The 22,204-nt window shown below is 34.7% G+C and overlaps 2 protein-coding genes across 4 annotated transcripts; one reads left to right on the top strand and one right to left on the bottom strand.

The window, feature by feature from the left end:
- Nucleotides 1-1,102: 1,102 nt before the first annotated feature.
- LOC124820857 (putative ubiquitin-like-specific protease 2B) lies at nucleotides 1,103-10,027 on the bottom strand. Of its 3 annotated transcripts, XM_047292637.2 has the most exons (16): nucleotides 9,842-10,027; nucleotides 8,880-9,184; nucleotides 8,719-8,794; nucleotides 8,575-8,621; nucleotides 8,071-8,268; nucleotides 7,906-7,981; nucleotides 7,596-7,704; nucleotides 7,402-7,458; nucleotides 6,399-6,530; nucleotides 5,949-6,149; nucleotides 5,809-5,864; nucleotides 5,643-5,736; nucleotides 4,757-4,850; nucleotides 3,842-3,961; nucleotides 3,201-3,584; nucleotides 1,103-2,003 (listed from the first exon to the last, which is right to left on the bottom strand). In XM_047292637.2, the coding sequence occupies exons 1-16, from the start codon at nucleotides 9,954-9,956 to the stop codon at nucleotides 1,323-1,325; spliced, it is 2,745 nt and encodes a 914-aa protein (XP_047148593.1). In that variant the 5' UTR covers nucleotides 9,957-10,027; the 3' UTR covers nucleotides 1,103-1,322. The 3 variants fall into 3 exon arrangements, with proteins under 3 accessions (XP_047148593.1, XP_047148591.1, XP_047148592.1); XM_047292635.2 differs by having other exon boundaries at nucleotides 5,643-5,864; XM_047292636.2 differs by having other exon boundaries at nucleotides 5,643-5,864; nucleotides 8,880-9,176.
- Nucleotides 10,028-11,313: 1,286 nt separating this feature from the next.
- LOC124820863 (V-type proton ATPase subunit E-like) lies at nucleotides 11,314-20,928 on the top strand. Its single transcript, XM_047292644.2, has 6 exons — nucleotides 11,314-11,494; nucleotides 11,577-11,677; nucleotides 12,433-12,613; nucleotides 18,159-18,355; nucleotides 18,626-18,725; nucleotides 20,595-20,928. Exons 1-6 carry the CDS (start codon nucleotides 11,393-11,395, stop codon nucleotides 20,628-20,630), a joined length of 717 nt encoding a protein of 238 aa, XP_047148600.1. The 5' UTR covers nucleotides 11,314-11,392; the 3' UTR covers nucleotides 20,631-20,928.
- The last annotated feature ends 1,276 nt before the right edge of the window (nucleotides 20,929-22,204 follow it).

Below are 22,204 nucleotides of genomic sequence, written 5' to 3'. Positions count from 1 at the left end.
TTTTCAGTCAATTTAATTTTTAACTATTTTTTTAAACTGATTTTTTTACACATTTTCTTATTAATTATATTTTAATAAACATAATAAATTTTATTAACTTTTAAAAAATACCTAAATAAATAATAACTATCTGATAAAATATTATAAGCATTTTATAATATTACAGAAGTTAATAAGTAAATTAATTCTATAACTGTTTTCTGTGTATCTATTTTTTTTTAACTTTAATATAAATTTTATTAATATTTTTTATTTTAGTAATTATTTTTTCTATAGTATATAGTTTATAACAATTAATAATGTTGATTCTTTATAATTTTTTTGTGTACATTTTTTACGTTATTTAAACATGATCAACATTATTTAAAAATACGACGAGGGTTAAACAAGTTATAATATAATGGATAAAAGTTAAAAACTTGTTTGTCAACAATTAATTTGTTTTGTACTTAACTCTCCTGTTTTGTTTCATAATCTTACATTTGATTCAAGTGTTTTGTTATTTCATGTGTTTCCATCAATAAAGTAGAAAAATCAAATTATGAAATACTAGCATGTATTGTAGCAGATTTTATGAAAAGCTTCCTTTCTTTTCATCTATTTTTAAGCATGATTTTTATTTATTGAAGAATTATGGAGTAACATTCAAGATTGGTTAATTTGAAAAGGATGAGAATAAATTTAGTCAAGCCTTTTTATGTTTTTATTAAACATCTTTGATTAGAATACATTTTTCTAGAATAATCATATCAATTTTAAGATTTTTTTAACAAAATCGCATACAAGGTTGCACTTGTGGGTCTAATATTTTATTATTTAATTGTAATAAATTAAAATTAAATGTTTATATTAATTTAATTATCATATTAGATTTTTTTCCTGTATTGTTACTTTAGTATGATTAGTAGTTGAATTGAAATATAAACAAGGATCAACATGTTCCACGCAACCCATATTTGTTATTTTCAAATTACATCCACCATGAACATTGGTAATTAACTTTTTATTGGTTTCCACTTCACTATTTGTAAGAAAACATGTTAACCCTATTGAAAAACAAAATCAAAAGGAACAATAGTAAAATTAAGTATGAAGCTTAAGATGTAAGAAGGGAACTTGAAATTCATCAAGGAAAAAAAATCCTGCTAATGCCAGGATGAATTGTATCTAAAGTCCGCAGGTAATTTCCAATTTTGGCCGCAGAATTAACTAACTACTACAACCCAGCAACGACACTATTTTAGTATTCACATTGGTAAAGTACAACCTAGAAACAATCCAAAAGTAATGTAAGGAAGCCATATCTATCTACATCTAGTTATCTACAGATCGGAATTTGTCACAGTGCCCTCACCATTACATTCAACAGGCATAAGTCGCCGCCTCTTTGAAGCTTGTTCCTCACACATATCAGGTGCCACGTCATCAATAGTCTCACCGTCATCTACTGTATCAGAAATTTGTTGCAATGGAATTGTGGGAGTGTCCTCGTCAACTGCCAACTGTGAAACTTGTTGCAATGTTATCGTGGGAGTTTCACCATAATCTGGGACATGAGAAACTTGTTGCAATGGTATTGTCAGAATTTCTTGACCAGTAGAGTGGAGATCTCCATTGTTATCATCACACTTCATAATTGAGTCTCCAGAATTTCCAATAATAGTGGTGGAAATATCTCTGACATGCTCAGCATTTACCATTGCCGAAAAAGTTTTCTCCGCTTGTTCAGCTTCATTAGATGACCTGGGCTCATTCAGAGAAGGGCAGTTTTCTGTGACCCTTACGTCTTCTGAATCATCTAAGGCACCATTTGATGAATGTAGAGATGACTCAACCACATCATGGTTCGCTTGAAGAGAGATTTGTGGTCTATGACATGTATCATCTCCACACTCCCTGGGAAGATATGGCAAAGAACATGTTTGAGGAATAATTCCAGCCACTTGCTGGAAGTTGGGATCTGTAGGCAGGTACATAAACTGTTCCCCAAGATCACTGTCTTCCTATTATAATACAACAAAAAAGAGGGATGAAAGGTTAGTTTTACAACATAAATGTAAAAGAATGTAATGGGATCTAAAATAAATATCTTGCCAACATAAAAAATAGAGCTGTCAAAACGAGTAACCCGGCCCGACCCGACACGGGTTGGCCACTTAGTGAGCCAACCCAACCTGTCTCATTTATTAGCGAGTCGAAGAAATTTGAACCCGACCCGACCCACCACGGGTTGGTGAGTTAAACGGGTAGGCTCATTGGCTCACTTAATTAACTTTTTTTTCACCCTCTTCTTCTGAGATTCTTATAACATGTTACTTTGATCGATTAAATTGAAAAAGTAATAATTGGACCAATTGATATAAAAGAAAATGAAAAAAAAAATATATTGTTATATATATTCTAAGCTATCAAGCATAAAATTTTGCCAATTAAGTTTAATGAGACATACACAACCGTTTGACCAAGAAACTACATATAGCCATTAACAAAAATATATAGCACAAGATAAAATTGTCACGCTTGTAGATAGGTCTAAAAACAAGATAAAACAAATGATATATTCCTGAATTATCCAATCTATAATATTTATCCATCTATTAAATTGGAGTCTTGAATGGATAAATCCACATTATTATGCTTTCTTGAAGTATCTTCTTCTTTATCTCCATCTATAATATTATCCAATCTATAATCTTAGGGTTTTATTTGCATAGCGGAACTTTTGGACAGCAACGCAAAAGACTCTATTGCTAAGTAAAGATTGTGCGTTTTGAATAATTAATTTAATTAATTTGATTTCAATAAAAAAATAGAATTTGAATAATTAATTTAATTAATTTGATTTAATTAAAAAAATAGGTGGATTAGTGAGCCAACCCAACCCACCACGGGTTCAACCCGTGTGAGCCGGCTCAAAATTGGCTCGCATAAAAAGTTTTGCATTTTTTTCAACCCAACCCGGCTCAAACCCGTGGTGAGCCGGGTTGGCTCACGGATTTCAACCCATTTTGACGGCACTAATAAAAAATGTACTCATCACTGAACGACTACATTTAGAAACTATGCTCCAGAAAGTGATAGGTCGAAAGTTGATTTTTCATTGTATAATGTACAGCAGACAGCATAAATTATTTGACAAAAACAGGCTTCTGTATGGTTCAAACATATTCAAGAAAGAAAATGCAGACACAAGTAGGTACCTCCATCGTGTATATTGAACCATTGAAACGCTGGTCAAAAGATTGGCACTGTCCCAACATAGCTCCTGCTGTAGCTCCTGGCTCAAAAAGCTCTTTAAGAACCAAGCCTGAACTGTTAAAAGATTGATGATCCAAAGATGACGAACCAGACAATAGAGTGATTTCTATTCCCTGCCCCACATGCGAAGTTGTTGACTCCTTATTGACTTCAGTGTGATCAATCCCAGTTCTGTTATCATTATTTGCTAAGCACTCATTGTCAGCACTACAGTCAGAGGAAGAGATTTCGTGTGAACCAAGGTTTTCCACAAGTTCAAAGATTAACTTCTGGATCAGTGTTCGCTTGAGATAAGCCTCAGCAGGCAGAAACCAGTCTACATTGAGCTGGAAATAACAAGTTATATTAGGTCAAACTCATATAAGAATCCGTATGAATCCGTTACTAAGATGCCATTTATAAATATTGAACCACTCGAGTAATTAAGTCAACCAGCATTTCTTAGTAAAAACAACTATTCGTAAATTGATAACCAATCTAGTAGATAATTGATTTTAGAATGGAAACTTTTGCCAATGATTTCATTTGTTCAAACAAAAAGTGTGAAATACACCATAACTACAAGAATAAGTAGATCACTTACGAAGTTGGAAAACTTGGTTAGTTTGATAGGGTTGAAATTAAGAGGGGCTTCAGTAAGGAACAGCTCAAGGTAGTGAAGCAGAAATAGGCCACAATCATACGAGTTTTCTTGCTGCGGCAACTGTCATGGAGTGAGAGCATTCAATCATAACAATAAAAGAGAACTCAAGCAGAAAAGGCAAAAAGTGACCAGTCTTAAGCAAAAAAAGGCCAACTACCATGGAGTTATAGCATTCAATTATAAAATTTAAAAAATCATTTCAGAGAATAAAGCCAAGTGATCCGTGTTCCTTGAATAACCCACCTAATAATGAGACATTTAAAGAAAGATACAAATGCAAAAGGTATGCATTTGTTTGTAGAAAAAAAAAGGGGAAAGTTGAAATTATCAAGTGATGGGATTTTCCTCTTCAAATGTATGTAACACAAGGTTTGCATAAAAACCCAGTAAACCCCAAATTAATCTACAAGATCGAATGACTAGGGCACTTTAGTCTGAGATTTTTCAAAACTCTCAATTCTAAAATGCTTAACTTTGCAAAACATCAATGGAAAACAAAGTAGAAAAAGATTAAAATGAGTATTGCTTTTGCAAAACCATGGATTAACAGCTTTTAAAATCTCAAGATCTAAAATGTCTCACCCATTCAATCTTAGATTAATTTGTGGGTCTACTGAAAACAACTCCTAACATAATGGATTGAAACAATTATATGTATATTATATATGAATAATTAAGCCAGTAAAACCAACCAGTAAGAAATTTTTCATAAAAATATAGCCAGTTTCCAAAACAATGTAGTATCTACTTCCCAGCAAATGATAAAACAGAAATTAGTTTCATTTAACACTAATGGGTCTCTAAAAGAAAAATGATTGCCCTGGTAAAAATCGTCAAAATGTTAGCAGACATTACCGCAAGTGGAAGAAAACGCATGTTGAAGAATCTTGATGAAAGGTCTTCTTCCAAGGTATCCTTGTGTCTCTCTTTCCACTCTTCCCACAAGTAACTGAAAATATCAGATGACAAAAGAACAAATACAACTCCCTTGAGTTCAATTTTTTAATCGACAATGCAAATATAAGGAATCTGCACAGTTGCAATGGAAATAAACATGTATAACAGTATAAATAAGTGATATTAATGTCAAAATTGAAAAAAGGTAACAGAAAATGGCAATACACATAAGCAGCATCCATAAGTACATTAATTTTGGTTCTTATTTGTATTATGAGTTAAGTCCTAACCTAAGCCCAAATTCTAAGAGTTTCAATAACACAAATTTTATCTACAAGAATCGCTTACAGTTTGATAAATAAAAATGCATGATCAACTGAGCTCTATTATTCAGATTTATGTGTAACGCTGTGCCAAAAGTTGAGTACAACATAGACATCGTTTAAGTGAATAATTATACACAAATACTAGCTTAAAATATCAGTTTTTGTTCTAAAGCCTGAAAAGCTCCTACAAATTATAATTTACAAATTTTGGTTATAATGAAGGTCAAGCCAAATTTCAAGACTAATAATATAATTAAAGCAAGCACACTAACCACCAGGAGATTCATTATCAATTGCTTTATAAAATCACAATTTAACAAAGTGGCCAAATCAATAATTGCAAACTTCAGCTGCAGGGGCATAGTCTACAAAGGTCTCAAACATGAAGCCAGAGACAACTTGCACTTTCATATATAACACTGAATCAGTTTCAATAAAATCATAAAATCTGCATACATTTTTTGGGACAGGAAAGAGATTAAGAGGGGAACAAAAGAAAGTGAGAAGTTTTAGTCTACCTTTGCACCAAGTTTTTCAGACCACTATGACTTCCTTTTATAGAATCCATATGCAATATACTGGGTACCTTAAGTGAATCGTGCATCTCCTTGTCTGGAATACACAGAATAACATAAATTTCTGAAAACAGAGTATCACAAGAAAGAATATAAACTGAGATCTCACCATTAAAATTAACCACTTCACCAGGATGGCATATGACTATTAAACTCCAGTGAAGACTATCATCACATGAAAAGAAAATTCTGATCAGCACTTTAATACAAATAGAAAGTCAGAGAACCAAAACTTCAATAAAGTCTTACTTGAAGTTCACAGGAATGAAGATATAATCCTTTGCAAATAAATTTACTTTTCTTGTCCATTTCCGAACACGTAGAAATGCTGCTTTTCCATCAGAAGCACTGGATGGATTTTTGTCCATATCAGCCAGCTTTCTAAAGAAAAAACTATTAAAAAAATGAAATCTAGGTTTTTCCTCCTCCGGTATTTGATTCTTAAGATACCTGCGAAGATTGAGAGTTGTGAATTGTCAACTCCATCCAGAATCAAAATATAGATTTTAACCCTACAATTTTTATGGATCTTTAACATAAGTATACAAAAAAAAAAAGAGAAGATAGAGGAAGCTCCACGGTTCAAACAGGTAGAACAAGATAAAAATGTTATCGTACAGAAATGATGAATAAATAATTTTTAACAAAAAATGCAACAAAAGAATGATATGTATACAAATAGAGAAAGAGAAAACTTACTGGATGTAAAAATCGATAATTGTATCATTAATGAATGTGTCTGGTTGCAGGAGATCCACATCTCTCTTGCTTAGGGAAACAGCATCTGGATCCCCTTTTGGATAGATAACATCATCAAAATTCTCCTCAAAACTGTTTCAGATCATAAATTCTCAGAGTTAAACTGCTATAAAAAGTTACACTCCCCTTCCAAAACACACAAATATGAAAACAAGAAAATTATAGTACAAGGTAGTAGGCTCTAATGATTTCATACAAGATATCATGATCTTTTATACCCAGTCTAATAGAAAGATTTAAAAAAGTATAAAAAATCAGTAGATTTATGCAAACTTGATTTCCTCAACATAACAGATTTTGTGAAGTTTCTACTTAATTCTATGGAAAATGTAACCATAACAGAATTTGATTTCCAATAAATGATATCTTTGACACTTGTTAGAATAATTACATCTATGTATTATCATCAAGTCTAAGTGCAGGGAGTAGAGTGTTGGAAATGACTATCAGCCGTACCTACAATTGTACCTAGTTCTGCACCTAGGTGTCTAGTGTAGTCCCTCAACCTTCCATGGATTCTTGTATCAGTTTTTCAATATAAATAGAAGATTACGAGAGGAGTCCTTCAAGCCCTCTAAACATATATTTTCTCTCTGTTCTGAATCTCAAGTACACTCTCGGTTGGAAGAATGAATTGCAAAAGTTACACCCACCCTAGACCATGGCCATAAAGCTTCTAACACCATGCCATGAACCATCTATCCCAAAAGCTACATCATCCTAAGCCAAACATATTACAGACACACATTAAACCATATAGAATAAACTATTGAATAAAGGGAAAAGAAAATAAAAAGACAACATATACCATGCAACAGCAAAGGAAATAGAATACCATAAAGCACTAAACCTGAAAATGTTTTTAAAATAAAAGATATGGACTACAGCATCAATACATAAAGGTAAACTTGTTTGAAAGGAAAAGAAAATTAATTATTCTTACTTTGGGAAGTAGCATCTTGATGCATGTGAATCAGTTTCATTGCCTTCTACATCCGCACTACAAATATCAAACATGAATATAATACTTCACAAAAATGACACAAATTGGCATTCAGAGAACCAGATCTTCCAAATAAATTTTACCATGACAATGAAATCACACATCACTGGTTTATAAACAATTTAATGACTTACTGAAGCGCAATGTTCCAAGAAGCCAAGTATTTTGTATTAAGGGATATGATTTGCCTATGTCTCAGGGACCAATTGTAATCAACAAGCGCAAATTTCAGTTCCTCAATGCCTAGCATATGTACAAAAATGCACGTACAGTAAGTAACAGATAAGTTATCATATGCAAAACAGTCTACAAACTCCTAATACCAGAATTTACCCACATAGTTTTATAGCTACAGTTTGAATAAAAATACTAAGTTATGTCAAATATGCAAGTCATAACGAAGAATATCATTCCCCATTAATCAACCATAGTAATTGCACTCACCTGAAGCATTGCTTACATGATTTGACTGGCTTGCATTACTTGATATTACTCTAAGCTTAATAATGACGGTTCCACTCTGAAGAAAAGGCATAAAAGGAGAATTATAGAACTTATACACAACACACACATATAGTGTAATGAAAGCAATAGAAATACAAAACTCACACTTTGAAACAATTGACAATTAATGTCAATGAGATCATCCAGTGCCCATTCCAGATCAAAGGCTTCTTGCTTTATACAAGAAGTTGAAACATTGATCTTGACAGAAAAGGGTGAAAAGGTTAATGTTGGCCCCAGATAATGATTATCTTGGTATATGACATAATCGGGATGAAGAACGACTTCCATATTTGTGTCATCCTGAAAATACATCAAAGAAAATAATAGTGAACAACACGAAATAAAAAGTAAAGCAACATAATATAGAACAAAAATAATAAATAAAGAGATATTACAACAACTTATATTCTCAGGTAAAAAAGGTATATTCGATGAAGCACCAGCGGCAGGAGAAAGACAAACCAATAAAAAAAATAGCATGTATCAATGATGAAAAAGTAAAAAGAACAGCAATAAAAAAACAACTAAAGAAATACCAAATCTAAAAAAAACAAAAAAGGTGAAAAAACATTGCATATCATGTCAATGTCGTTAAATAAACTTTACCATATCAGAATTGTCTGTGCCATTCAATCCAAAACCATTTAATGAAACTGAAATAATGAATACTTAGTGAGAAAACTGCAATATAATTTTCAAATTGAAAGTGCTAGAATTATAAGGACTCCATGATTATAAAATATACAGCACCATTCTCTGGAATATCAGAAGCAGGACTTGTTGGAGCACTCTCATCAGCTTCTGAATTGACATCAATTGATTCATTCTGTAAAATAATTGAACATAGATATAAGTTTCACAATTAAATCAATTCCTTAGACTGTAATCTGACAAAATTGAAGATACAGTACACTGTATGAAGTCCCTGAAGGCTCAATGTGGCCTGTTTCAGGTGAAGATACTTCGCCACATATATCCATTTTCTCTGGCTTGTTATAGTTATCAACATCTTTAAGATGATCATTTTCATGACTACCCAAATTTGACTGTTTGTCAGCTTCCAACACATATTTCTTCTCTTCACTATCATACATATCTTCCGGTGTATCAGGAGAAGGGTCAGAACCACCCTTTTCCAAATTAAAAATAGCACCAGCTACGCCAACACAAGGTACACTGGCAACATTCTTTATGCCAACCTTGCTCACCTGGGAATCTGTCAATATATCATTGGCTATATATAATCAATTTAATTAAATACCAGCTTTGAGATGAATGGAAACAACACAAGAAGTCATGACAGGCATATTTCCTTAACACTTATATTTCCTTAACGAGTGCCCTGGTAAGCATTAGTATGTCTTTAACCCTTTTTCATCACATGATAATAATTATAGATAGTCATTCTTCATTATCCATCTATTAAAGAACACAAAGTTCAATTTCCCTGCCCGAATCCAGCAACCATGACACGCCCTAAGTTCATCCGCATACTACAATCAAAACTATAATGTCTATACTCAACACAATCCAACTTATGTCAAAAAACATATCCAACAATCATGATACCATAGTTTTAAAATTATTGATAACCTCAAGTCCACAGACAAACAAAAAAACGTTAAGAGGAAAAAATCTACTGTAGGTTTCATCCTTCTCCTTCAGTTCCTTCAATTTGACTCTCTAGGAAGCATACACTATACCTTAAAATCAAAACCATTAATAATCAAACACGAATAACACAATGGCGACACCTACCGAGTTAACGTTTTGGAATTAACATTTTAAAGGAAAACGTGTATTATAGATGAACAATTCCCATTGAAGATAACGTTTGTTTTGGCGAATTAGAATTTTAGGGGAATCGTCTTACCGTGAGGATCGTGGTGGGATAGGGATTGGTGATGGGAATCTTTGTCCGAGGCTGCAGCATCATCCTCTTCATTGAAATCAAAGACTTGCAGATCTCTGCTCGGAGACTTACTCATGGTCTCCAATAAGGGTTTTTGAGGGAGCTGGTTGAGAGCGCGAAATTGATCCAAGCTGTAATGGCACTCTCGCAATTGGGGGTATCTGCGTTGAAGAGTGACCTAAATAGTAGTGAAATCTGCCAATTAAAATGTGACAGCTGTCTCAACCTCTAATGAATGTTCGTTTATCTAATTGATACAGAAAATTTTCGTATATTGATAAAATATCTATTAAACTGATATAAATTTCAATTTTAAGCAAAAATTCTTAATTGTAATTTTTGAAATAAATGTGTAACTTTTATAATTACTTTAAAAATCATTTCAGCAGTAATTTTCAATTGATTGAAAAATGAAAAAACTTTTAAATTACCATGGCACAAAAAAATTGTGTAATAGTAGAATTTGAAAATAAACAATTTTTTTTTTCAAAATCTGAGTTACAATATCTTATACTGAAAAGAGATAAAATCTCCATCATATATCATGATATTGTATTTTAAATCCTCAAAAGCTATCAAAATACCTAAAATGATAAATAATATTATATTTCAGTATCCCTTAATAAAAAAAAAAATCATTGTAGGATTTATAAAAAAAAAGCTACTTAAAATCTTAAAGTGAATACAATAAATGGAAGTATCTATACAAAAAATAATGTAAGATCTTAAAATAAGATATTGCATTTAAAGATGTTCTAAAATGTTTATAAATCTAGTAAGTCATATTTTTTCTCTTGATTTTTAGTATAATATGTGATAAAATATTTATAAATTTATTTAATTTTACTTTTTTTAATTAATTTATTGATGTAATGGATGAATATCATCCAAACTTATATCAAAATATATCTATAAGATTTTTGATAAAATCTGCTAATTTATTCGGTTAATAATGTAAATAGTTGTCATTAAATATTTAGCGTTTAAAACAATAATTTTAATAAAAGAAATTAATTTATTAATGTAAAAATTTAAAGTTATATTCAATATTTTAGAAGTTTAAAAGTGATTTTAATTTATAAAAACATTATTTGAATAATGAGACAAAATTCATCACTTTAAAAATAATGGACAGTATTAAAATTTAATATTGAAATTAAATGAGTCAAGATAAAACATTAACCCTTTAATATTTCTCTGACAAAATTTTCTTTTCAATTTTTGTATAGATATTATCTGTGTTTTGTATTGAAGTTTCCTTGTAAAATAAAATAACAGTTAAGTTATTATGACAGTAAATTAAACTCATTTCCTTCTATAATTTGTGAGATTATTTTGTAGGGTGACATGTCCTGAAATAAAGAAATAAATTTTATACGCGTAAACCAGAATGTGTAATTTTAAGATGTTAGCATAAATGTGCTCAAATAAGAGGTGTGCTGGAGTGAGTTGTTACAGTGGGGCAAGATATCAAGTTCCATCTCAGAGAAAGTTTGTAGTGACTCTCCGAAAATGAACGACGCAGATGTCTCTAAGCAAATCCAGCAGATGGTGCGGTTCATCCGCCAGGAAGCAGAGGAAAAAGCTAACGAGATCTCTGTCTCCGCCGAAGAGGTATCTCTTCATTTCGCCGTGTTTTCTTCTCTTTCGCTCTTCGTTCATGCTGTCAAACCGAATCTTACTTTTTCTTCTGCAGGAATTCAATATCGAGAAGCTACAGTTAGTTGAAGCCGAAAAGAAGAAGATCAGGCAAGAGTACGAACGAAAAGAGCGTCAAGTCGAAATTCGGAAGAAGATGTAACTTTCTATATACCTTTCTCTTTGTCTCTTCGACTTCAAAGTTCATTTGGTTTTGTCGTTAGATGTCTCTAAATTCTGGAGGCTAAGTCTTACTCGTATAGATCTTGATCCGTACGCTAATGCGGCAATGCCTATTGACTGTGGTTACTGGTACCGCCGATGCTTGAATCCTTATGGAACCGGATGTAGTGCAGTTATTTTATTTTATTTTTATGTTATCACTCATTCTGTGTATTTATAATTGAACTTCTGTGATTGTGGTTCTGTGTGTTTTAAGTACTAGAATATGATCTTTTGTGCAATAGTTCTTTTTAAATTTATGAATTAGGACGGATCTGTATTTCTGCATTGACGAATGCATGCAATTCATATCAATTATGAGATAGTCTACCAACTCCTTGTTGTCTTGTCATAATTTTCAGTAAAATCTATAGTTAATGATAGTTCCAAACTTTTGCATTTGGAAAATATGGCCGGAGGTTTAACCTGTTCTCTTTTATATTTACTTTGTTTGGGTTTGAGTACTTTGGTTTGGTGTTCAGTTTCTTTCAATCTGTTGACATCTGTGGCAAAGTGCTCGAACACAAGGATATTTTCAAAGTTTGACGAAGGAGATTGTGGGTTTAGTTTCAGAGATGTATTTTATTTCATAGTCTGAAATACAGGGCTATGTTGTGCTTTAAAGTGGCAAAGAACACTGCTACTTGAGATAGTTTGTGTTTTGATGCACAACCAATTGATTGTGTTTGTAGTGAGTACTCGATGCAGCTGAATGCCTCTCGAATTAAAGTTCTTCAAGCTCAAGATGATGTGATCAGTTCCATGAAAGAAGCTGCTTCCAAGGAACTTTTGAGTGTGAGTCATCATCATCATTTGACTGTGACTCATCATGATCATGTGTACAGAAACCTTTTGAAAGATCTCGTTGTTCAGGTCAGTTAAACTTTGAATATGGTAAACCTACTTATGATTTGATTTGAATTTGCTGTTTTGCCAAGTATCGATGTCAGATTGTTGTTTCCTTTTTTCTGTAAGACCCTTACTCATACAAAATTGTTTTAATGCTGTTTATTTATTGTGTCTATAACCAGTATTTTCATTGAAAATTCCTATTACATAGAGACATTTTTTTATAACATTGGCGATTTTTTTGTGATAGCAAGTGCTTAGGTAGTTGTCAATTATTCTTTCCATCTTTTTCTAGTTAGATCCTTGCAGCTAGGCAACCATTTTTAATGTTATTTATTTAATGTGTCCTACTTTTGTATTATTTGCGTAGATGGGCGCAACATTGTATATATAACTAGTATTTTCATTGCAACTTGCTATTACCCACAGACACCATTGTATCAACATGTTGTTCGTTTTGTGATAGGAACTTGGGTATTATGTGTTGCAGTGGAGTATTTAACTGTTTGGTTCTCCCCTTGTGCTAGCTACTTTTTTAGAGTGGGTTTCCAAGTGATTGGGTACTATTATTGGAGCAGGATGTTTGCATCATGGAAAGGGCTACGTACGGTTCTGACTAACAGGAAAGTTAGTGAAGTATCACCATATGAAGTGCCGTGGAATGAAAGTTGAAAAGAAGTTGCCCCTAATGGGTGGTGCTATGATAAGAACTTGAGTACTGTGGGATGTTTAAGTCCCACATCAAGTGGTATAGGATCCTCCGTGGGGTATTTGGGTGATTGGTTCCCTTCCCTTATAAGTTAACTTTTGAGGATGAGTTCACTGAGTGCTTGGGTACATTTGAATTATAACTATCTCCTGACATGGGAACCAACCTTGGTCTCCATGGTATATTGAATGGCATGGGATCAATTCCTTGCCCTTCCTCTTTCCTAGTCAACATGACCCTTTTAAATCCTTTGTAATGATATAGATAGTCTCCTTGACATCTGTTTATAGAGTACCTTCTACTGCACTGGATTGTGGGCTATGCTGATTGCTGACTTATTATCACAATAGAGCTTCATAGGTTCTTCCCATTTTATCCTCAAGTCTTCTAAGATGATTTTAAGCCATAGCAACTCACATATACCTTGTGCCATGGCTCGGAATTCCGCTTCAGCACTGGACCGAGCCACTACACCCTGCTTTTTACTTCTCCAAGTCACAAGATTTCCTCCAAGAAAGGTGCAATAACCTGTAGTTGACCTCCTATCCACAATTGACCCTGCATAATCAGCATCAGTATAGGCTTCAAGCTTCACATTACCATTCCTTTTGAATAGAATCCCTCTTCCTGGAGTTCCTTTAAGGTACTGTAAAATTCTGTGGGCAGCTTGTAAATGGGTCTCCTTTGGGCTATGCATAAATTGGCTAATTAAACTCACTGCATAGGCAATATCTGGCCTGGTATGAGACAAATATATAAGTCTGCCCACTAATCGCTGGTACATCTCTTTTTCAACAGCAACGTCTTCTTCTGCATTTCCAAGCTTTATGTTTGGTTCTAATGGGGTACTAGCAGGTTTGCACGCTGCCTTGCCAGTTTCCTTGAGCAAATCAGTGATATACTTCTGCTGGGATATAAATATCCCATTCTTGGAGTGGGCAACTTCAATTCCCAAAAAATATTTTAGTTTTCCCAAGGTCTTGATCTCAAATTCCTTGCCCAAGCATTGGCTCAACAATCGCTGCTCTTCTTTATCATCTCCAGTTAATATTATGTCATCCACATACACCAATAATATTGTTACTCCCCCTGACTTGGAATGTTTAAAGAACAAAGTATGGTCCCCTTGACTTTGTTTGTAACCTAGACCTGTCATAACTTTAGTAAACCTGCCAAACCATGCACGGGGGGACTGTTTTAGCCCATATAATGCCTTTTTCAGCTTGCAAACAGTGTTGGTTACAACGTCTCTACCGTATCCCGGAGGTATCTCCATATAAATTTCTTCTTCAAGGTCTCCATGTAGGAAAGCATTCTTAACATCAAATTGTTCCAAGTTCCAGCCATAATTGGCAGCAAGAGACAATATCACCCTAACTGTGTTCATTTTGGCAACCGGAGCAAAGGTCTCCAAATAATCAACTCCATAGGTTTGGGTGAACCCTTTGGCAACTAGTCTTGCCTTATATCTCTCAATTGATCCATCAGCCTTGTATTTCACTGTATAAACCCACTTACATCCAACTGGCCTCTTTCCTATTGGTAAGGTGACTAACTCCCAGGTGTTGTTCTTCTCTAACGCCTCCATCTCTACATCCATGGCTTGCCTCCATTTTCTGTCAGACAATGCCTCAGATAGGGTATTAGGTAGGAGTGTAGTGTTTAGGTTTACTAGGAAGGCTTTATGGGTAGGAGAGAAATTTTCAAAGGACAGGTAATTTGAGAGAGGGTAGATTGGCTGTTTGGTGCATTTTCTTGGCCCTTTTCTAATGGCAATTGGGAGGTCAAGATCATTTTGGGTTTCAATTTCAAGATCATTTTGGGTTTCAATTTCAGCCTGCACAGCTGGAGAAAAAATTGTTACCTCTTTTTGTGGATTTGAGTTGGATTCTTGAACATTGCTTGATCCTGGAATGGCCTTAGTCTTTCTTGAGTATACCAGCTTCTTACCAAATTTTCCAGCTTCAACATCTCCTTGATCAGCTTCACAATTAATTTCACTTGGTACAGCTTCAATTTGATCTAGTTTAGGTTCAAATATCAGGTCTGGAAGAATGGGAAAACCAGAATTACTACTTTCCTTATCTTCCCTGAAACTCTCCCCCGGAAGATAAGGTTGATGGAAATAGCCCTCTTGTTCATTGAAGGTAACATCCCTAGACACAAAGAATTTTTTGGATGGGGGGTGGTAGCATTTATACCCTTTCTGAGTGAGTGAGTAACCAACAAAGACACACTTTAAGGCTCTAGGATCAAGTTTCCCCCTGTCTGTATTATGAATATGGACATATGAGATGCACCCAAAAACTCTTGGTTTAAGATTATTTGTAGTGGATAGGTTTGGATAGAAAGACGACAAAGCTTCCATAGGGCTTTTTGATCCTAAGACTCTAGAGGGTAGTCTATTGATAAGGTGTGTTGCTGTAAGAACAGCTTCCCCCCAGAGATTTTTTGGAACACTATGTTGGAACAACAATGCCCGAGTCTGATTTAATAGATGCCCATTTTTTCTTTCTGCGACCCCATTCTGCTGTGGTGTTTTGACACAAGAGGACTCATGAATTATACCTTCTTTTTGACAAAAAGAATTAAGGACATGATTGAAGTAATCTTTGGCATTATCTGACCTAAGCCTCTTAATATTAACACCAAACTGACCTTTTATCAGGGAGTGGAAGTTTAGGAAGACAGAACTGACTTCTGATTTTTGTTTAAGTAGGAAAACCCAAGTGACCCTTGTACAATCATCTATAAAGGTGACAAACCATCGAGCACCAGACACATTTGAAACATTAGAAGGTCCCCATACATCAGTATGAACAAGATAAAAGGGGAAATTGCTAATTTTATTACTTATTGGAAAAGATACACGCTTGTGCTTAGCAAGTTCACACACCTCACAATGAAGACTCTCAACATCTAACTTTGTAAACAGAGAGGGAAACATAATTTTGATCACTCCAAAGGAGGGATGTCCCAACCGACAATGATAAAGCATGATTTTTTCTCTGTTGGTCATCAAAGATTCAGATATGAAGGAATGAGAGATTCTGTTTTTGTTGGACAGATTTGGATCTTCAAGATAATAAAGGCCATTCCATTCTCTAGCATGTCCAATCATCCTCCCCGAATCCTTGTCCTGAAATACACAATGATCGTTGTAAAAAACAACCTTACATGACAAATCCTTTATAAGTTTTCGTATAGAGACTAGGTTGGTGGACAGCTTTGGGACATGGAGAACATCTTTTAAGGTTATTAAAGAATTGATTTGGATATTTCCTTGACCAGCTGCAGTTATAAGGGTTCCATCTGCTGTGGCAATTTTCTTGTTGCTGGGACATGGGGAATATGTGGAGAAGTATTTGGCTAATGGTGTCATGTGGTCTGTGGCTCCAGAGTCCAATATCCAGTAATTGTTAAAGGGTGTATCTGAGACATTTAATCCAAAAGAAAGTGGAAACTTACCTGAATATGCCAAAGAACACACACCTGTAGGTTTTTCCAGCTTACTAAGAAAGGTTCTCACCCTTTCTATCTCCTCTTGATTAAGATGGGCAGCAGCTTCTGGATTATTTCCTTCATTTGTTCCAGCAGCAACATAAACTTGTCCTCCTTTCCTTGAGGGGCCTCCTCTGTGTCCCCCTTCTCGATCTCGATTTAAAGGCTTCCCATGCAACTTCCAGCACTTCTCTCGGGTATGACGAGGCTTATTGCAGTAGGTACACCAGAGACCATCACCTTTTTTCTCCACATTTGCTGATCCTCCTTTCTTCTGTTCGGCTACCATGGCCAACGTCTGTTCTCCTTTATGGTCAGCCACCATTGCTGAGTTCTCTACTACTGCTGGACTCTCCAACATGAGACCCCTTCTGCTTTCTTCACTTCTCACAATAGCCACCACTTCATTGAAGCATGGTACCTTTTGCTTCCCCAATATTTGAATCCTAACTTGATCAAATTCAGGATTCAAACCAACAAGGAAATCATAAACTCTGTCTTGTTCGATATATTCCTTGAGAAGTGCTGAATCTTCAGTACATTTGGCTTTTATGACTCTATAATGGTCTAGCTCCATCCATAATGATTTCAACTGATTGGCATATTCTGTAACAGTCTTGTTCCCTTGTTTTGCTGCCAAAGTTTTCACCTTTACGTCATATACTTGAGCAGCATCTTTGGCTTTAGAGTAGGTTTGCTCTACAGCATCCCAAATCTCTTTTGCCGAATTAAGGAACATGCATGTGTCGCTGATTTCTGGAATCATTGAATTCCACAGCCACGCCATGATCATTGAATCTTCCTCATCCCATGTAGTAAACTTGGGATCCTCCTGTTTGGGTCCAGACTCCATCAGGTGACTCAACTTCCCCTTTCCCTTCAGCACTGTACGAACAAGTTGGGCCCACTTCAAATAATTTCTTCCATTGAGTCGATATGCAGAATGGATATTCTGCAGTTCTCCAGGAAGCTGGGAATGGGAATTCCCTGTTTCTGGGGTTGGGTTCACAACTTCCGCTTCCCTTGACATCATAGCAAGAAGATGGCTGAGCGGAAAAAAGGAAAGGCTGTGCAATTAAGGCACAGAGAAGACAGCAGCAACAGAAGATTGAGCGATAGAGAAGGTTGCAATAGCAAGGGAAAAAAAATGTAATGAATATAGGAAAAGATGCAGCAGCAATGCAGGCTGCCGTCTTAGGGTTATGAGAGATGCAGCAGCAATGCAGGCTGCCGTCTTAGGGTTAAGAAAAATGCAGCAGCAATGCAGGCTGCCGTCTTAGGGTTTACAATGCGCAGACAGAGCTTCCTAGATCCGTATGTATATGGACTTGGAGCATAATGTTAGGGCTTTTGTTACAGTGTTTGCTAAGACTGAAAGAACCTTCTGTCTTATTGAGATGTCGGAAAGAGGACCTACACTTGGTAGAGCATGTGCTGGATTCTGCTGCACAGGAGTATGCTGATAAAGCAAATGTTGAGCCCCCACAGATCATTGTTGACAACCAAGTCTATCTTCCACCTGGACCCAGTCATCACAATGCTCATGATATCTACTGGTAAAGTTCATATTACAAAAAATAAATCTTAACTAATTGTTTGGCCCTGCCAATCAAGAATTTGCTTTCTCACTCTACAATTTACTTTTTCCTCTTGGTTAATTATAATCCAACATTGTCTTTTGAGAAAAGTGCAAATTCAAATCTTATGATCATAGCAATTCTTATCCACAACAATAGGAGGCTTCCTAAAATCGTATTACCTGTCTTAGCTGCTTTGTTATTTAAATTTCAGTTAAGGCAGACCTGATTATTTTCTTTGATATTCAGCTCTGGTGGGGTGGTTCTGGCTTCTCGTGATGGCAAGATTGTGTGTGAGAATACTCTTGATGCACGACTGGATGTAGTGTTCCGTAAAAAGCTTCCAGAGGTAAAAAATTTTATGCGTTGTAATTCTTAGTCTGGTTTGTATCCTTAGTTAGATATTTTCTGCTGAATTGATTGTGAACTTTCCATATTATTTCAAAGTAGGAAGGTGGGTTGTTTTTGAGATATTGAGACTATGACATTGAAATAAAAAAAAAATCCTCATGAAAATCATATCTGATGGGCTATTAGGACAAGTAATGGAATGTGTCAGTGATTTTCAAGAGAAAATAAGAAACAGAGCTTGCTTAACAGAGAAGAAAACGTATATTAAAGGAGAAAAAAACTGAACTTTCATTTTTTAATATCAGAAGCATTAGAATTTATAAAGCTTAACGAATAACTACTGACTAACAATATGATCCTTGGAATAAGCTGTGAATACAAACTGGAATAACAAAGTATCTAAGATTTCCTAACACACTCTTTAAGACTAAGGCAGAAACAACAAACAAAAGATTACATAAGCAGGAGGAATTTAGGGAGTAGTTAACTGATGCTCAATGCCAGCTTCCTCACAAACCAGATTGAAGTTTTCTTAGGTATACTCCTTGCTGTTATCAAATGTCAGAATCTGAATTTGGTTGCCACTTGTGAAATCATCAATAAAGGGAACATAACATGAATTCCCTGCTAATGAAGGAGTTCTCTGAGGTCTAGATATATCTGTGTGGACTAACTGCAGCTTACAAGTGGCTCCTTTTGTTGACTTCGGAAAAGGCTTCTGTTTTGCTTCACAAATAGACAAGTGTTTTAAGTTGGTGTGTAATCATCAAGCTCTTGGAAATCAGCTGCCAGCCTCTTGGGCTTCATTTGTAGCAGCCATTGGTAGTGATAATGCCAGAGCCTCTTTTGTCAAAAATCTGTGATATTTTCCTTGATTGGAAAATCAGCTTGCTCTACCTCTAATGGATTTATAGCAAAACTTTTCCTTTCCATTTTTCCTTTAAAGATATCATGACTAGCTACATCTCTAATCAGGCAAAGATTGTCTTCAAAAGCAACTTTGAAGCCTTCACCATTACCTATTCTGACTTTGGTGATGTTGATTGTCTTTAAATCTTTGAAAAGTTCCATATCAATGGTCATTTGATTAGTGCAACCACTGTCATTGAGCCAAATCTTACTTCACGGTTTGCAAAACACATACATAGCCACAGAGTAGAGCCTCCTTGTCTTGATCAACAAGCTTGGTTTCTTCCCCTTGTTTTTTATTTTTGCTATTGCATATGATCGCTTCATTTCCCATTTGATTGCACTTTCTAATGATTGCATTGAAGTAATAGCCAAATATTATCGACTATTAATTCTGTTCCAGATTCAAAAAGTCGTTTCTTTCCCGGTATATTTCTGTGCCTTTGTATTTTCTAGACTGGTCTGGGAGTAGTTCCTTTTCACTAATTTTTCCTCACACTTCCTTTCTTTTTCCAGACAAAATATATACTGTAATATTCCATTAATGGCAACTTTCTGCCTAGTATGTTTATGTAGGGTACAAGGTATATGAGAGAAGAAGGTATAGGAGAGAAGGAGAAGGGCACCGAACGGTGGAAGACGAGGAACGATCAGGCCGGTGGAAGGTAGAGAGCGATCAGGCCGAAAACGGGGGACCCATCTTCCACCGTGTCCTTCTCCTTCTCTCCTATATCTTCTTCTCTCATATATCTTGTACCCTAACAGTTTACTTTATATATTATTTAGGATGATAAATTTGGTAAGTCATTGGAGTAGTTGCAGTTGTGATAACCAACATTCTTCTTTATTTTCTATCTCCTTCGGAAAGGGGGAAGGGGTATAATTATTTTGAGATGATGAACTGGTTAATCACGTCAAACCACTAGATTCTTATGAAGTTTCTTGCTCTTTGTTACAGATTCGAAAGCAGCTCTTTGGACAAGTTTTTGCTTGAAGATTTCTTCGAATGTATTGTTTCGTACCCTGCAATGTTTATATCCCGAAGCATAAGCTTGTCTTGGATCTGAATAGGTCTGCTGCCGTTGAATTATAGTTGCTGTCTTTTGAATAACACCATTTTTCTGTAGTTCAGTTGCTCCCATACCGTTTATGATGGGGCATGTGGTGTGCTATAATTTCTCTCTCATTCCTGCTTTTAGCTTATTGGTAAATCATGTAGCAGATATTTATATATTGAACATAAGTACATTATTGTGAACATTGTGACAGAAATAAAGTGTTCTCTTCCATTGTGTCTGGGGCAAGTGGAAACAGTGAAATGTCGGCGCCCACGCATTCAGGTACATTCCTCATGTTTTGGTGATTTGGGAAACTATGTCATTTGATGGAAAGTATGGATTATATTTTAAGAGAAATACAATAAAAATATATTTGAAGGGACGAACTGAGGTAAAAAGTGGACTTAAAATAGAAAAAAAAAACAAAGCAAAAGCACAATACACGACTACTTATTTCTAGGTTAGTTAGTCGGCCACATTAATCGTGGGTTTCCTTCCCCAATAGATCAGTTATTAGGTTTGGCTATGGATTATGCTACGACTAATCAATAGTTTAAGCAGGCTAAATGAATATGGATAATGGCTTAAAATCGGACAATTATGGCAACGTACAATTCCTAAAACCTTTCATGTATAATTTATCCTTTCGTCTCTGCAGTTGTCTGCACATCTAACCTTTTTATAGAGTCTCTGTTTTTGCGTGGTTGTTGGTCTATGTGCTCTTGCTTCGCTGTCTCTAGGTCCCTTAACATTTTGCAACTTCTTTGTTGTCACGACTTTTACGCTTATTTTCTTTAATTGCGGTGTCTATCGAAAACCCGAAAAAGATTATTTCCAAATTATAGTAAGGAAATACATTTTCTCACTTTTAGATATTGACTCGTCTTTTTTTGTATACTGAAATGTGTAGAACGATTTCTATTGTTCCTTCGTTCCACTCAGGGTCCAATACTACAGAACTGTGATCGGGATTTGCAAAATGTTCTGCTAAGTCCACATTGGTTTTATGGATCTAAAACTAATCGAGGTTATTCTCGGAGGAATGTGACCCTTAATCTCGTTGAAATTCTTGGGTTTAGTTGAAGGAATGAGAGAAAATAGATGAAGAAAGAATTAATATTGGTTTGGTGAACAATGTTAGTTGAAATTATTTATAAAAAATGATAGAGTTCGCAGTATTTTTTCCAAATATTCTTATTAATCTCTTCATGTTTCTTCAGTTTTGTTTTTCTCTTCAATAAAACAATACAAATTTTCAGTTTATTTCTTATCTATTTTCACTAAGCCTACTTATTCTCATCTTATCAAGTTTTCTAAGCTCATTCAAGCTTGATTAATTTTGTTGGGAATTGTTTGTTTAGTGAAAAAAAAAACATTATTTTTGTATCTATTTTAATTTGACAAAGTGTAATTACAAGTAGACAATTTATATAAAATTAATTATATGGTTCATTTTTCTTAACAATAAATAAGTTTATAATGTATGAAATTTTTGTTTGATGACAGTTTA

The sequence above is a fragment of the Vigna umbellata genome, chromosome 2 (genome assembly GCF_029865625.1).
Source record: "Vigna umbellata cultivar VRB3 chromosome 2, Vumbellata_1.0, whole genome shotgun sequence".
NCBI lineage: Eukaryota > Viridiplantae > Streptophyta > Magnoliopsida > Fabales > Fabaceae > Vigna > Vigna umbellata.
This window is presented reverse-complemented; position numbering and strand designations above follow the sequence as displayed.